At 39.9% G+C, this 15,255-nt stretch overlaps 1 protein-coding gene across 2 annotated transcripts in view; it reads right to left on the bottom strand.

The window, feature by feature from the left end:
* epha10 (EPH receptor A10) overlaps positions 1-15,255 on the bottom strand; it is a 182,203-nt gene that overhangs the window by 25,578 nt on the left and 141,370 nt on the right. For both annotated transcript variants that reach the window (XM_085346411.1, XM_085346410.1), the window contains exons 6-7: positions 4,599-4,723; positions 609-882 (exon numbers count right to left, since the gene is read on the bottom strand). In XM_085346411.1, coding sequence (XP_085202537.1) covers positions 609-882; positions 4,599-4,723 — 399 coding nt within the window. The remainder of the gene's footprint in view (positions 1-608; positions 883-4,598; positions 4,724-15,255) is intronic.

The raw sequence follows: 15,255 nt of genomic DNA, 5'->3' as shown, positions 1-15,255 counted from the left end.
CTGTATTAGAGCTTGGACAATGGTCAGTCATTCTGATACGGAGATTAATTTTTCAGCTAGATGCGATTTTGAGGTCCATGATAAAGTCACAATTGCAAGTGGTCAGATCAGGAGCACAGAGAGTGCTGGAGGTAGGGCCTAAATTTGTATCAAGGAATCACAAAACGTTTCGATCACACATTATAAAAGTTTCTGCAAAAGTAATGCACCCCTCTGGTGCGAAGCAACACCGCTATAATACTATAAATTCTCAACATTCCTCTTCCTGGAGAAATACAATGGTTGAAAAAAATATATTTGTGAAAAGTACAAGGCAAGAAACAAGAAGGATACCAGCCAAACCCTGAGGTGGCATAAGGGACACTATATCAACAGGCGCAAAGAAGAAACATTTCACGGCTTACTGCTAATATCTTGAATCTTCACATATAATCTTAGACACAGTCACATCCCATATCTGTCTCACTAGCAGCACGCCTCATTGTGTGGGCTGGCCAGGTGCCTGCACCGAACGCCTACCCAATCTGCCTGGTCTAAGAGAAGGGAGTGGGGAGAAAGGAGAGAAATCAAGGAGGGGAAGGGGGAGGAGGAATAAAACTGCTACTCACACTCGCCAAGTGTCTGCAGCTCCAGGGGAGTGCTGTACGCCCCGTAATCAATGGGCGGCGGGGACGAGGATGAGGATGAAGAGGAGGATGATGTAGAAGAGGAAGAGGACGTAGAGGAGGAAGATGAGAGCGGGGAAGAAGACAAGGCTGAGGAAGGAGCTGGTGTTGAGAAGGGGCGGATGAGGAAGACATATGTGGTGCCGGGCTTAAGGTTGTTGACACTGATCCGTGTGGCGGCAGTCTTCACAGTAGAATAACTCTGATCCTTTTGTTCCTGCAGAGATCGAAAGAGAAGTGAGAAAGAGGGAGGGAAAAAAAACAACAAAAGAGAGAAACAGGAGAGGAAGAGGTGGAGGAGTTAGACGTGTAGGAGGAATTCATTTGTGAGAGGGATCATTCGTTTCCGAGGCACAGTTTGTAATTCTGGGAGATGTGCAAGACAACTTTGTAACAAAATCAGAGGCTTCGGTAATGTTTCATTTATTGAGACAGTGTTTCAAAGAGTCAGACAGTTTGGCACGTCGAGTTAGGAGTTTTTAACTTGCTTTTAATAAGGGAGCATTACTCATTGCTTTGGGAATAAATTATAAAAATTCCAGAAGGCAGTAACAGTGCGACTCCGTGTAAAGTTTTTAGAAAAACAAATATGGTGCTCATCTGTTGATGAGAATGAGTGACACCTTCTACAATGCAGAAAAATGGGCTGAGTGAGTAACACATTCAAATAATTGCAACACTTGCTTTGTAATATACTTGGTTTTGCATGTTATTTGCAAAACATCTCCATTTAAAACAGCAAGTATAAGAAGTCTGCCATGATTGACACGGATTCTGGTTCCCAAACAATGAATTTTAAAGCTTTTGGTGACTCCTTGACTTTGTGCAGCATCTGCATGAAGTTGATCTGATGGTTTTTATGAAAATGGAATTTTTCCCAAAAGCGTGTGTGTGAAGGTCATTGTAGTCTAAGGAGCTTGGATTTCTTTAAGTTGCTTGAAGACGTTTCACCTCTCATCCGAGAAGCTTCTTCAGTTCAGTTCCATAGGAGGTCCATTGTGCCTCTTTGGGGGACACTCCTATAGGGCTTAAATCTGGGCCTCTCCATGATTTGACCTTAGAACTGAAGAAGCTTCTTGGATGAGAGGTGAAACGTCTTCAAGCAACTTAAAGAAGTCCAGATGCTTTTCTTTCCAAGCTCCTTAGACTTCCCAAAAGCTTCTTATTAAGCTTAATCTTGGTCGGCAGGTCAGATTTTTATATGGAGCTTTTTGAAAAAAAGTAGCAATAAAACATATCACATCATCATCAGCTTTAGCCTAGCTCAGTAGCAAATGTTAGCATGCTACAAAGCCTATCTGAGCGTGATGGGGGAAAAAAAAAAATCCCCCAAAGCATCCGTATGTTATGGTATTATTGTGGCATTATGATGTGAATAAAGCAGCCACCGTGCCCACATAGAGAGCTGCTACATCTCTATGTTTTGTTCATTTGTGAACACAGAGGAGGAAATAAAGACAGCAGAAAAGTCAGATGAATGACACACACACACACACACACTGAAATAAAAAGAGATTAACTGAGAAACAGAACGGTTGCTGCTGCATAATGAGCGTACCCTGCAGAGTGAGCTAAGCTATGTGACAAGAGCTGACAGGAGAGAACTGAAGAGGAAAATTTTGGGAGTCTATGTAGATCTGAAGCGCGCAACAACAACAGCACTCTGAGCTGACACTTTCCAAAGTCAAGTAATGAATACACCGAATTAATCATCATTAGTCATTAACAGTGTTAATCGTTCTTATTGTCAATAATGTTTTCTAATTATTATTCAAATTACAAGTTTAAATAGTTCAATTTTTAAAATGTTTAACAAACCATTAAATTAAACAAGTGATTTTAAAATATCATTAAACACCATGTGGGCTCAGACGATGACTGTGCACTGTGGTAAAAGAGACAAAGAAAGAAAGAGGCAACATGCTGACTAAACAAAGCTTTTCTTTCTTAAACTTTAATCGGGTTTCTGCATTACCTTTTTATTTCATGGCTGTTTAACAATTTTCCTGTCTTACTGTCAGTTATACTCCTTCTATCACTTAAATTCTCTTTACTCCCACATTCTGCTTTTCTTCCCCTACACGCAGTCCCACTAAGCGCTTTTTCATTTCTTTCTATCGCTGTCTTACAAGCATATTTCCAACAAGTCATTTCCCCATCTTCCTCTGTCTCAAATACCCTCTTCACCCCTCTCTTTCTATCTGTTACCACAAAAGCTTTTTATCCCTTCAAAGTACACCACAATATTCCTCTTGTTACCTCTTCTTTACCCCGCATCTTTCCCCACCCACCTCTCTTCTAGATTTGTTCCCGTCTCTCTTTTTTCATATAAAGATCTGGGAGTAGAGCAGCAAGGAGCGGAGCTTTAATAAATATGATGAAGCATAGGGAAGAGAAGAAAATGTGAAAACTGGTGAGAGCTTGCCACAGCCAAACACAAAGACCTGGCATTGCCAGAAAACACAGTGTGTGAAAATAGACAAGTGTGAGTGTGACAGCTGTCATTTTATGTCCACGACAGATTTACTGTAAAGACTAGTCGCAATCTGCTATGCTATGCAAATGAGCGTGACACGGCAGATGAAATTACAGCGTGTGTTCATGAAAGAAAAAAAAATTAATAAAGATATTCATTTATACATTAACTGGGCTATGAATGACTCTGAAAAAATTCTGGAAACAATAAATGGTTGCATTTGAACATATGGCCTTCTGTGATTCTGTAGGGAGTGTTAAAATGTAGCAATCTCGGCTTTTGTGGGAATAATTTTGACCTCTCAGAGTAGCTCTTTAATGTCCTTTCATCAATACAATGGTACTATTATAGTACATGTGAAAAAGAAAATTAGTAACGAAAATACAAATAAAATCTAGATTAAAAAAAGCACAAGTGAAATGATTTCAGAACTTGGAAAAATCTTAAAACAAAACAAAAATATAGAGTTTTGATATTTGTTGGTTTGGTGTAAATTTTATTACAACTTGCCTGATGAGGCATTGATGGAGGTGATTATTATTGTAATACCTGTACTGATTTTTCATATATACCTCCAGCTCAAACAGCTGAAACAAGAAAATCTCTGAAAACTGAAACTAAACTAGTTTAAAAAACAAAAAGTCAAACATGAAATAATAATAAAAACTAATAAAAAAATATAAGACATGAACATGAAACATAAGCCTGTTAGAGCTGTGTGGTACACGTCTATTATAGTGGCACGGCCTCCCTGTTTATCTGCACTCTGTTCTGTACAGCAGGTTCTGTACTGCTTGTTCTTGCTATTAATATTGATAAACCTGTTATAGAAGTAAATTTGATCTTTAATATCAGCCACGAACATATCTCACTTCATTCTAATGGCAAAGAAAGAACCTCCAGAGTGCTGAACTTTTCCTCCAGTGAGTTGCTGAATGCTATTTATATCAAGCAAACACGAGAGAAATTAAAGTTTACCGCAGCTTTACTGCAGTGAGGAGTGGGTTTAGAAAATTTGGTTGGGCATCAGAAAGTCACCAGAAAACAACGGACTTCTGAGGGACTCCATATGATGCATGTCATTCATTTTGTGAGTTCTTTCCACTATAGTTGGTACCTTTAAGTCTTTCCTCTCTCTCTTTGCACCGATCTGTGCATATCTAATAGTAATCTTATCTGTCTCAGGCTCTGGAGCTGCATGTTCCTGATCTGCAGTTACTGTCCCAACAAACCTGCAGGGCATTTATTATTATATTGCTTGCCGTGTCCTCTGTGCACGTCTTTCATGTTTGCTTTTCCTTCATCCCACATGGTGAAAGTAGATGGCCAACCTCCCAGAGCATGATTCTGCTGGAGTTTTTCCACTTTCTTCAGTAAAACTTGTGTTTTTTTCCCCCCTCCTCTACAAATAAGACTGAATTCAGCTGATATTTATGATGAAGTAACAGCACATATACCTTTTCATAGTATTTGACTTCATATCCAGTCCGGCTGCTGTTGGGATGAGAGGGCTCTCTCCACACCAAGGTTATGCTCTTCTGTTCGATCTTCTCTGCTCGCAGTTCGCTGATAAGAGATGGTGCTACAGAGGGAAAGGAGGCGAGAAAAAAGAGGAGAAAGCTGAGTTTAGGTATGGTGAAAATACAGTGGCTACAACTATGATGTCTACCTTGACTCAATGAGCAAAGGTTAAAGAAGGAGTACCATCAACTCTCTTAGAGAGAAGAAGCAGGCACTTATATATAGTACACCTGAGTGGATTTCCAGATCAAAAGGAAGAGAGGGAAAATGTCTGCATGAGAGGGCTCATAGGAAAGTCAGGTATAAACTATGAGAGGTAAGAGATTAAATACTGAAGCTAAAACATGTCAAAGCAGGTAGCTGCCCATGAGTAGACGAAGGCTGTCTCCCTCTTTCCGTGTGTGTGTGTGTGTGTGTGTGTGTGTGTGTGTGTGTGTGTGTGTGAATGAACAGCTCCCAGATCCTGTACATCGGGATTGACAATATATCAATACCAATATGGGCTGAGTGACAAGTCTTTATTGACACAAGACAAACAGACAGAGGCACTCTTAATCTTAACTTTCTATTTCTTCTCCAGGTCTCTTAATTAAACTGACCTCACTTCAGTGTTTTCAGACTGAATCCAGAAAACTGCACTGGAATTTAGCCTGACACATAATTTGGCTCTTATTGATCACGCCAGTGCAATACATGAGGAATGATTCTGTTCAAAGCTCATCCAAATTTAGATGCAGTGCATAATGACAGTTGCTCACAAAGCAAACACTCTCATTACTGATGAAAAACTAGTTCTTTGATTCTGTGTCAACAAATGACAGGCTGCGCATAGTATGATAATCAGCAAACACCACCCACTCTTGCTTATGTGCTAATTATACGGCTAATTATACCATGTGTAATGAAGTTGCAAAAAGGGTTGCCAGTCAAAAATACTAAGAAAAATTATGCAGTGTATTTAGCTTAAAAGGCCTTTATGTTAGGAAGGAGTGGTGCCATTAAGGCTGGGCGACAGGGTGAAGGAAGTGGCAGAGAAGTTTACGAGGGGGATTTCTAGATTTCATTTACTTAAATGCACATCAATACCTTTAATAGCATTCAAAAATATCCAATTAAGTTCCATATTTTCTGTGGTTTATTTTACTTCCCTTTTGTAGTGCTTGCTCTTTTTTTTAACCTTAATTCATTCCGACAATAGTTACCGATTCAGTTCTTTCCAGGTCCATTTCTTCCTTATCTCCTCCTTGACCTTTAGCCATCAGTTTGTCTCATTGCTCCTCGAAAAAGGCTACACTAATGAATATTTTCTGTCTGTCACTCACACGTGAACACATGAAATACTGCACACATATACACATGCACGACCTCCTCTCAAACAGCAGGATAATAGTCATTTTAGGCAGCAGATCAAAGGCAATCTGTCAGCATTGCTCTCTCTCAGTGTCCACCTCCATCTGTCATTTTTTTTATGTCGCTGCTAACACAGGTATAATGCATTCTTCGTGATAACTATGTGACTTTTTGTTTCATGTTGGAAGTAAGGATGTATATCCATATGTGTGTATAGGCTGATGTCAAGTTTGCCAATGGCCACTGCAATCATAGATGCGTTTTATTTTTGCCCAATCAAGCTAAAAGAGGGAAATCCGGGCCATATGGAGACTATTAGTGTGAAAAAAGGATTCAAAAATTGATTTTTTTTTCTTTTTAATACAAAAGAATCATTTACTTGGATTCAGTGATATTAACACTAGTTTTCACCAACACACCAAATAAATCCAGACATTCCTCAACAGCCGTCTCAGAAGGATTCTCCACATTCGCTGGGCAGACACAATCAGTAACATCAAACTATGGGAAATAACTTGTCAACTCCCAGTAGAGGAAGAAACCCAGCAGATCAGCATTTTCTAAAATGCTCAGTCCTGCAACAACAGTCCCTTAAATCACCTTCATTCTGATGCTCAACTTCAGCAGGTCACCTTGACCATGTCTTCAGTTGCTGCCATATGTGTAATCAGTTTATTCTAATAAGTATTAAGAGTGAGCAAAGGTTTTAAAAATAGACATACATATTAAGATCAGTTAGAGATCTTTTGAAAATATCATCATTACTTTGAGTCCTCAAGGTATTCTGAAGGATATTCCTGCATAATGTGAACACGGCACATTGTACAGATGCATACACAGTAGGGGGAGAGGAGTCGTGGAAGCCATAGGCGCTCTAAAAGTTGTTATGATGTTAATGAACACGACACACGAATGTAAATAGACATAAGCAAAAGAAATTATTTGCGGTGATTAATGAATATGCATGGGCATTAATTAAGTGGGAAATAGAATAAAGGATGTAGATGGTATAGTTAGGAGAAAATAAAGGGATTACCTCCACGATAAATGAAAGGACTAGACAAACAAAAATGGAAATAGTAAAGGTATTGGGAGGAAAGAAGAAAGCGAAAACTGTTAGTAACACTTGAAAAGGTATTTAGGTCAAAATTAAATTTTTACCATTAAAAAAATCATTAAGCTTAATGTGTTTAAATTACAGAAAATAATTACCTTCTATGTTTATGTGTTTAAAAACTGCTGAGCTAATGAACACTATTACTTCATTTTTGATACAGATGGCTCACACCTATTTTCTCTATTATTTATTTCCTCTGTTAAAAACATGCACCCTAAATAGATGGAAAATTTATAGGAATCTAAAATACGTAATCCTAATCTTATTAGAGCTCAACTATTTTGAGTGAATGCTTGAACAGACAGTCCCTACTTTCTCAAAGCCTCTGACACTCAAATACAAGAAGAAAGGTAGCTTAACATACTAAAGCAAGAACACAGTGTCAGCCTGCTCTGGAGGCTATTGTTTGCTATTCTTTCCTTCCTTCTATGCTGAATTATGCATAAGACTATTCCCTTCCTCCAAACCGTGGATCACATCACAGCTCAATCTGACACACAATAAACAAGTGTGCACTACAATGCAAAAGTAATACAAAGGTTAAAGTGGTGCTTCCACCTCAGCAAAGAAGTGCTGTAACTTGTTCGCCAGACAAACTAGCATCAAATTCGCCCGTATTTGAAGTGCTTTAGCACATTGGTTGTGCAGACTGTACTATTACTTTTTTTCTGCCCCGCTATCTACCAAATGTTTCTTTGAGAACAGAGTAGGGTTCATCTCTACTTTCAGCAGATTTACACATTTTGAGGTTATATTTTTACAACAACCATAAATACAAAAAAAGTTAGGACGCTCTAAAATGTAAAACAGAATGTACTGAGTTTGGAAATCTCACAAACCCATATTATATTCACATTAGAAGACTGAAAACATATCAAAGGTTTAAACCAAGACATTTTTGCTTGTTTAGTATTTTTGATGGCAGCAAGACGGCTCAAAAAAAGTTGGGATGTGGGCTTCAAAAATTCAGTGGTACTAAACAGAAAGAGCTGGAGTCGAATTTTGCAATTAAATGTGTTAATTGGCAACAGGTCAGTAACAAGCGACAGGCAGAGTTTCTCAGAAGTTAAGATGGGAAGAGATTCACTAATTTGCAACAAACTGTGTCTACAAGTTGTGGAATAATTTCAGAATAATGTACCGCAATGTAGAATTGTCAAGATCTTTGAAATGTAATCATCTTCAGTACATAGTATGTATTAAAAACGGACATGAATCTGTTCAGAGGCTCAGGAACAAGAAATAATTGTCTGTGAACACAGTTCACCCTGCTATCACACAAATGCAGGTTGAATCATGCAAAGAAGGCACCACATGTACATATGATCCAGACACACCACCTTCTACTCTGGACCAAAGCTCATTGACAATATGCTGAGGCAAAAGTGTTCTGTGGTGAATTAAATTGAAATTTGTGCATCTTCTGGACTAAAGAATAACATTCACCTTGGTATCGGCACACAGTTCAAAAGCCGGCATCTTTGATAGTATGGGATTTGTTAGTATCTGTGTCACTGGCCGCTTGGATGTCTGGAAAGGTGCTGACAGTGCTGAAAGGTGTGTACAAGTTTTAGAGCAACATATGCTCCCACAAACTAGTCTAGACTTTCACCAACGGAAAACATTTTTCTTAGAATGATACATTTTCTCAGTTGAAACATCTGACGTGTTTTCTGTTGTAAATAAAATATGGGTTCATCAGATTAGGGAAAAAAAGAGCCCCAGCTTTTTTGGAAAAGGTGAAAAAAAGAAAAATGGTACTGCACTACCGGTGTGCTTGATCTAGATGGCCTGAATAGTTCAGTGACTTTTTCTCTCAACTGACCCACTGAGAAGAAAAGCAGTGTGTTCCAGGACATCCTGATTTATAAACTAAGCACTGAGTAATAATATGAAATAAGAAAAAACTAATTGCTGCTTTTTGCCTTTCAGCATCACGTAGAGGAATGAGTAACACACTTTACTGCTGATTTTAGCATGACTCCAAAAATATAAAACATGACAAATCCAACATAGCGTCACATCATATTTTCAGAGGACTTTCATCCTTGCTCCCTGCGGCTTGCAACCTGGCTCCTGGGCAAAAAGCTGGTTGTGCTGGTTCTCTGTGCATTTATCATTTGCAAGGATTAAACAAAACATGAGCTCTAATTAATTAAAAAGGGGAACAAATTAATCAGAACAAGAGCATAAATTAATCAAAACGTGAAAAACGAATGAATCAAAATGTGTGCGCACATTTATTATGCACAAGATAGCATTTTGTGTACTCAATATAGTAAACTATAGCCTCAGAAGATTTTCTTTTCAGTGTCTACTGACAGGCTTAGAAGATTTAGCCATTTATGAAGGCAAGTAGATGTGAAAATACTGTCCATTCTCCACTTCAACACACACTCAGCACACACGAGCATATGGGAGGGAATAGTGACTGCATTTGGCTTTGTGTTTTAAAAGAAAAAATCGGTGCAGACTTCTCTTTGAAATGTGTTTTTGACACACATTTACACAACTACACTCACATAAAAACATATACAACTGCATGATGATTTTCAAAAGCAATATAGAAGAGGTGATGGCTATGCAATAGAAGTGCACGCCAGACATTTCCAGTCCCTGATCTTGCAGCAGAAATCGCACGGCAGACATGCTCATAGGTGCCCATCACAAAGATAAATGGCTTCTGATAAGGTCCTGTATGAATGCCTTGCAGTACATATACCAATCACTAACACAAGTATAGGTCTGTAGACTCTAAAAGGGACACTGTGAATTTTATAAAAGTGATGCATGTACAAGTATAGTAGGTATATTTTGTGACAAAATAGTAACCAGGCTACAATTAATACAACTTTGTTATCATATCAAATCAGGTTGTGGCTCTCTGTCAGTCATTTTAAATAAGAAAGACTCTCAGCAGGGAACTTTAAATACTGGAAGTTCTTAGAAAGTTGCTGGATCATCATGAGCTTGTGAATGTCCTGGACATGCAACACATGGAAAGGAGAGCTGATACAGCCACACTACATGCCCCAGTGTGAGCAGCAGTGATCCTCTTGGGGAATCTAGAAAACTCCACCTGTTGATGTTGGTTTGACTAACATTCAGACTGGAAGGTAGCAACTATTTGCTCTTCCTGCCACATGCAAGCGTGCGTGACAGAATTCTACGTATAAATATTATGGACACATATCTGTCATGCAGTCCATGGCTTTAGGGTAGAGAATGGAGAGTGTCAGGTTTGGTGGTGTATGAAGCAGTTGGGATGAGAACTAACATCTCCAAATCAGAGGCCATAGTTCTCAGCTAGAAAAGGACGGAGTATCCACTCAGGGTCAAGAATGAATTGCTGCCCCAAGTGGAAGCAGGAGAGGGGAGCGGGAGACTGACAGACAGATTGGTGCAGCACGTACCATAACAGGGATGCTGTACCAGTCTACTGTGGTGAGGAAAGAGCTGGGCGTGAAAGTGAAGCTGTCAGTTTACAAGGTTGATCTACATTCCTACCCTCACCTATGGTTATGAGCTGTGAGTAGTGACCAAAGAAATGAGATTGCAGATACAAGTGGCAGAAATTAGATTCCCCTCAAGGGCATCTGGGCTCAGCCTTCAAGACAGAATGAGAAGCTCAGCCATTTGGGAGGGGCTGAGAGTAGAAGTACTACTACTCCACATCAAAAGAAACCGACTGAGGTGGTTTGGGCATGTGACTAGGATGCGTTCAAGGTGAGATGTTTTGGACACATCCTAGGAGGCTGTGTATTTAATTCAAAGGGACTCTGATTGGTTTAATCTTCTAAATACCACAAATGTTTATTTGAAATAACTGAAAACTAAGTGATAACAGAGTCAAAGAACAGCAAATAAGCTGACAAGTAATCACATGGATTGTGCTTGTGGATCACATACAATTGGCAAGAACACAACCGATTTATATTTTACAAAATATTTAGAGTAATTGTAAATTTTTTTTTAAAATAATGTGTGTTTTTCTTTAGATGACTAATGAAATAACTAATGGTGATTTTAAAAGAAATGTAGTTTGCAAATATTTATTTATTTATGATTGCTTCTTAAGGTCAATCGATCTTGGGATCACCAGAGACTCCAGTTGTTAGTCCATGTATGTTAAATATGTTGGCGCTGAAACTAAACTCTTAAATCAATATATGTAAAGTGGAGGTTCTGACCCTGGTATCATTATTTAAGTTCAAAAACTGTTGAATTTAAAATACTGAATGTTTACACTACTATAAACAGGAACAGGACATGGTATCTTAGATTTGTTTCTTGGTTTGGTCTCTGATTTGCCAAATACCAGCAGAGCAGTTAATCTCCTAATACCTGAACTCTTCCGCTGCATGAATTCTTAATTTCTATTTGCTATTTTTTTACCTGATTTTTGTTTCTGATAAAAATGCGATTCAAATATGAGAACATTCATTTAAAATTTCGATAGAACAGTGGCAGCATAACGTCCTTGTAAGTGGATATCAGCCACTTGTAGAGCAAAATTTAGTATTTTAGTCTAGACAACCCAAAATGTGATGTCCACATATGTGGACGGCAGGTCCTAGGAGGCTGTGTTTTACATTGTATGTACAGTTAAATGATTCTCACAAGTAAATCTTTTTTATTAGGATGGACTTAATACGTTGTATCAAATGATCTTTCAGCATTTTGCTCCTTAGATGAGTTAAATACAGAAGTGCAGGAAGCGATAACTTACTTTTAGAATTGTGTGGGGTTAAAGAACTGAAAAGGCTTTAACAAAAACCCAGGTTCTCATAAGTTCATCTTCAGATCCACTCAAGAGCCACTGCTTTCATTGCAGAGACTCTGGAGGTTACATGGCAGCTCTGTCCTCTCTGTGGCAAGTAGATGTGTGAATAGACTTTGGCAAGAAATGGCACCCACTGCTGTAGGCTCTTGCATCCAGGTGTACGGAGGCAGCTGAGGTGCAACTGGCATCTCCTTTTTGTTATCAAAGGAGACAGGCGGAGGAGCTTCTCTCCCCAGGGGGGACAGCACAAACAGGGCCGAACATCTCGGAGTCATTCTTACTTTTTACTTCTTCCTCACATCTGTGGATCCTCTCCCTGGGAATTCTCTCTTGCAGTCTCTCCATCTCCTTATCTCCTTTTCCCCAACACAGCCATGTCTCCGTCTTTGTTCTTAGGGGAATCTGTTGTTCCCTCCAGGTTTGTGCCTCCGCTGAGATGGCATCCATTTTCAGAAGGTGATTTGATTGTTCTACTTCTCACTAACTTGTGCTACCCCATGTGTCAACGCATATTAAAGACAGTGAATGATTGCATGCGAATCTATAATGAAAAGATATGCACAATGGTAGAAAATGTGTAAAAGTTGTAGACAGGAGTGATTGAGAGAGCCGTATCTGTCACGCATGCGCTTGGTAAAAGGGTCAAGAGGATGCAACAGTGATGATCCCTCTGGGCATAGCACCACTTACTTCTGCCTGGAGTTAAAGGGATAGTGCAACAATGAGCCTGACAGCAGAGGACTGGGAAGCAAGCGCCACTCTCTGGGATGATAAAATGGAGCCAACACATAAGTGCCAAAAGCTCCTGTTTCTTAAATGGCCTTTTGAGCTTGGCTTCAAAAGCAAATCAGTCCCTGTAGACCAGTATGTTAAAAAGCCCAACTTTACAGGAAAAATAAACATGTTTACATGTCTGGTCTCCTGCAACTTGTCTCCTGGCTCACCAATCACTGCCTAATTTGTTTTATTTGCCACTTGGACACCTAATCCCAAATTGCAAACACAATTATTCTGCCCAGTGCATCATAAGAGTGAAGAAGAGCAAGTGTGGAACAGGAGAAAAGGAAAGATGAAGATTAATAGTAAGACCCTGCTTCAGAGCAGGGTGAGGAGATGCAGTCAGACACAGCTATTATCTGCAGTGTTTTTTATTCATATCAGTACAGGAAGAAAAGAGGAGCAGAGGTGTTTGGAGGGAATGAGTCTTGTCTAGGTGTAACGCACACACACAGACACACAAACCTGGCTGTGAGTGGGAGGAATGGTGCAGGGACGGCACCTGGATGAAGCACATTTTCATCTCAGCTACTAAATTATACGTTGCAAGGACACAAATCCACACACCTTGGTGGATAGCTGTGTGGATTTGTGTCTAAATTTGTGTCTGTGTAGGAGACCAGCATTTGTGTGCGCAACACCGGAGAGAGTCTTAGGGCTGGCCTGATTGAATGTGTCAGTCAGTAGGTGGTTGGGTGAGAGACAGACCAGAAGAGCCAGCGAGACACAGAGGCTTTTCTGTATGACATATTCAAAAAGGCTCGATCAACATAATCCAGCTGTGCCAAAACACCATGCCCTGAAAATAGGCTACCAATAAACTGGTGAATTTTTTTTCCTGCACATACATGTGATCAAATCTGGAAAAGAAAACACCCTTAACCTGTTTACATTGCCTTTGCATAGCGTACAAATCTGGCATGAGACGCCCTCACCGGGGGAGAGAGGCTGGGGCCAACTTCTTTAAACTGCTTTTGACAGCTGCACACTGACTGATTCTGAACACTCTCCGGGCCCAGCATGCTTTAGCCTAAAGGCTGAGGCATGGTCTGATCATGACATGTCTGTTAAGCCAGACAGCCTCTGCCCGAAGCCTCCACCAAATAAAAAACACAGGCCGCACACAAACCCTCGCAAAAACACAAACATACAGATAGAGTGGCTGACCCAAGACTGCTGCAGGAGGTTGGCTAAGAAGGTAAATAAAGCTCTATCTGCCTTGACAGACTTGAATAAAGGGGCAGTGCGTATACACACACAAACGCTGCATCTTTACAGCCTCCATCCTTTAGCATGACACAGCAATCCGAGCATAGTCTAACTTCTTTGATGACAGGATCTGATTTGGAGTGTGATGATATTTGGATCTTTTGGATCTTCTTAAATGCAAAAATAACAGATGATGTACTACAGGTTGTTATAGAAGGTTGTTGTAAGCAGCATTTTCCAATTGTAGTTCATCTGGGAGCCAGTTTTAACTGGACAGCGGGGGAGAAAAAACTAGGATGACACAAACTTGCATCGACAAATGAATACAGATATTTTGAAAGTGTGCTTAAGTGCAGCTCTTGACTAAGAGCTGATATTACTTGAGGACTGTGAGACAGACAGCAGCTATAATGTAAAGAGTAATATAACCTATAATAAAGAGTAAAACATGAGCTCTTTTTAAGATGTATGACAAAAGCTGCAAAAATACATCCACAGTCTTCCATTTGAAATGTAGTCTTTTATTAAGTTAATAGTTTAATTATGATCAAGTGATCATGGCTGTGGATGTTTTTCCCCTTCTTTCATCCTGTTTATCCCCCTTCATGAAAAAACTTCCAAACAAGCATTCACACAAACACAAAACCGTGTCTTGAAAATTAAGGGATGGATTGACATACTAAGCATTTGGCGCATTGTTAAACCTCTGCTGGATAAACTGTACTGTAACCCCTCCCCCTGGAATTTTATGCATGAAATTGTATAAAAAGATGCACGGCGAATGAGAAAAGAGGTGTCTGTGTGCGTGCAATGTTGGTCTGATGAGCTGAACTGTCTGTCACCCACCTACCGCTGTATCAGAGAGGAGTGTACTGTCATTCAGAAAGACAGCTGCATCTCCACACAACTTGCTCTCTCTCTATTTCGCACAGCAGGACGCAGCCGCCTTCCCCTCTCCTCCAGCGACTAACCCCACAAGAAACCCAGACGGCGCGCACACACAAACGCCGCCACGCTCTCCACAGAGGCACGATAAAGACGTCACAGAGTATTAGAGAAAGTGAGACATGAAAAGCATTTTGGAAGTTTGAACTTTTTCTCTCTAGTCTGCTTGCAACCTTAAGCGTTTTCACCTGTCTACCCTCTCCCGGCAGGGGTTTCGACAAAAGATGTGCATCAAAGATAGTCTTCATGATAATATGATTATGAGGAATACGCTGTGTCTTCGTGTCATCAGCTATCTCCGAGCTTTGCTTTCATTCATACGCATTCCTCTACAATTCCCTGAACAAGGAACAGCCTGTAAATCCACATACAGAGTACACACACTGAACACTGAGAGTGCCTCTTCATAGAC

The sequence above is a fragment of the Diplotaxodon limnothrissa genome, linkage group LG22, assembly GCF_057381915.1.
Source record: "Diplotaxodon limnothrissa isolate DT_005_m linkage group LG22, D_limnothrissa_male_GT1.1, whole genome shotgun sequence".
NCBI lineage: Eukaryota > Metazoa > Chordata > Actinopteri > Cichliformes > Cichlidae > Diplotaxodon > Diplotaxodon limnothrissa.
The sequence above is the reverse complement of the archived record's forward strand: the minus strand, read 5'-3'. Positions and strand labels throughout refer to the sequence as shown.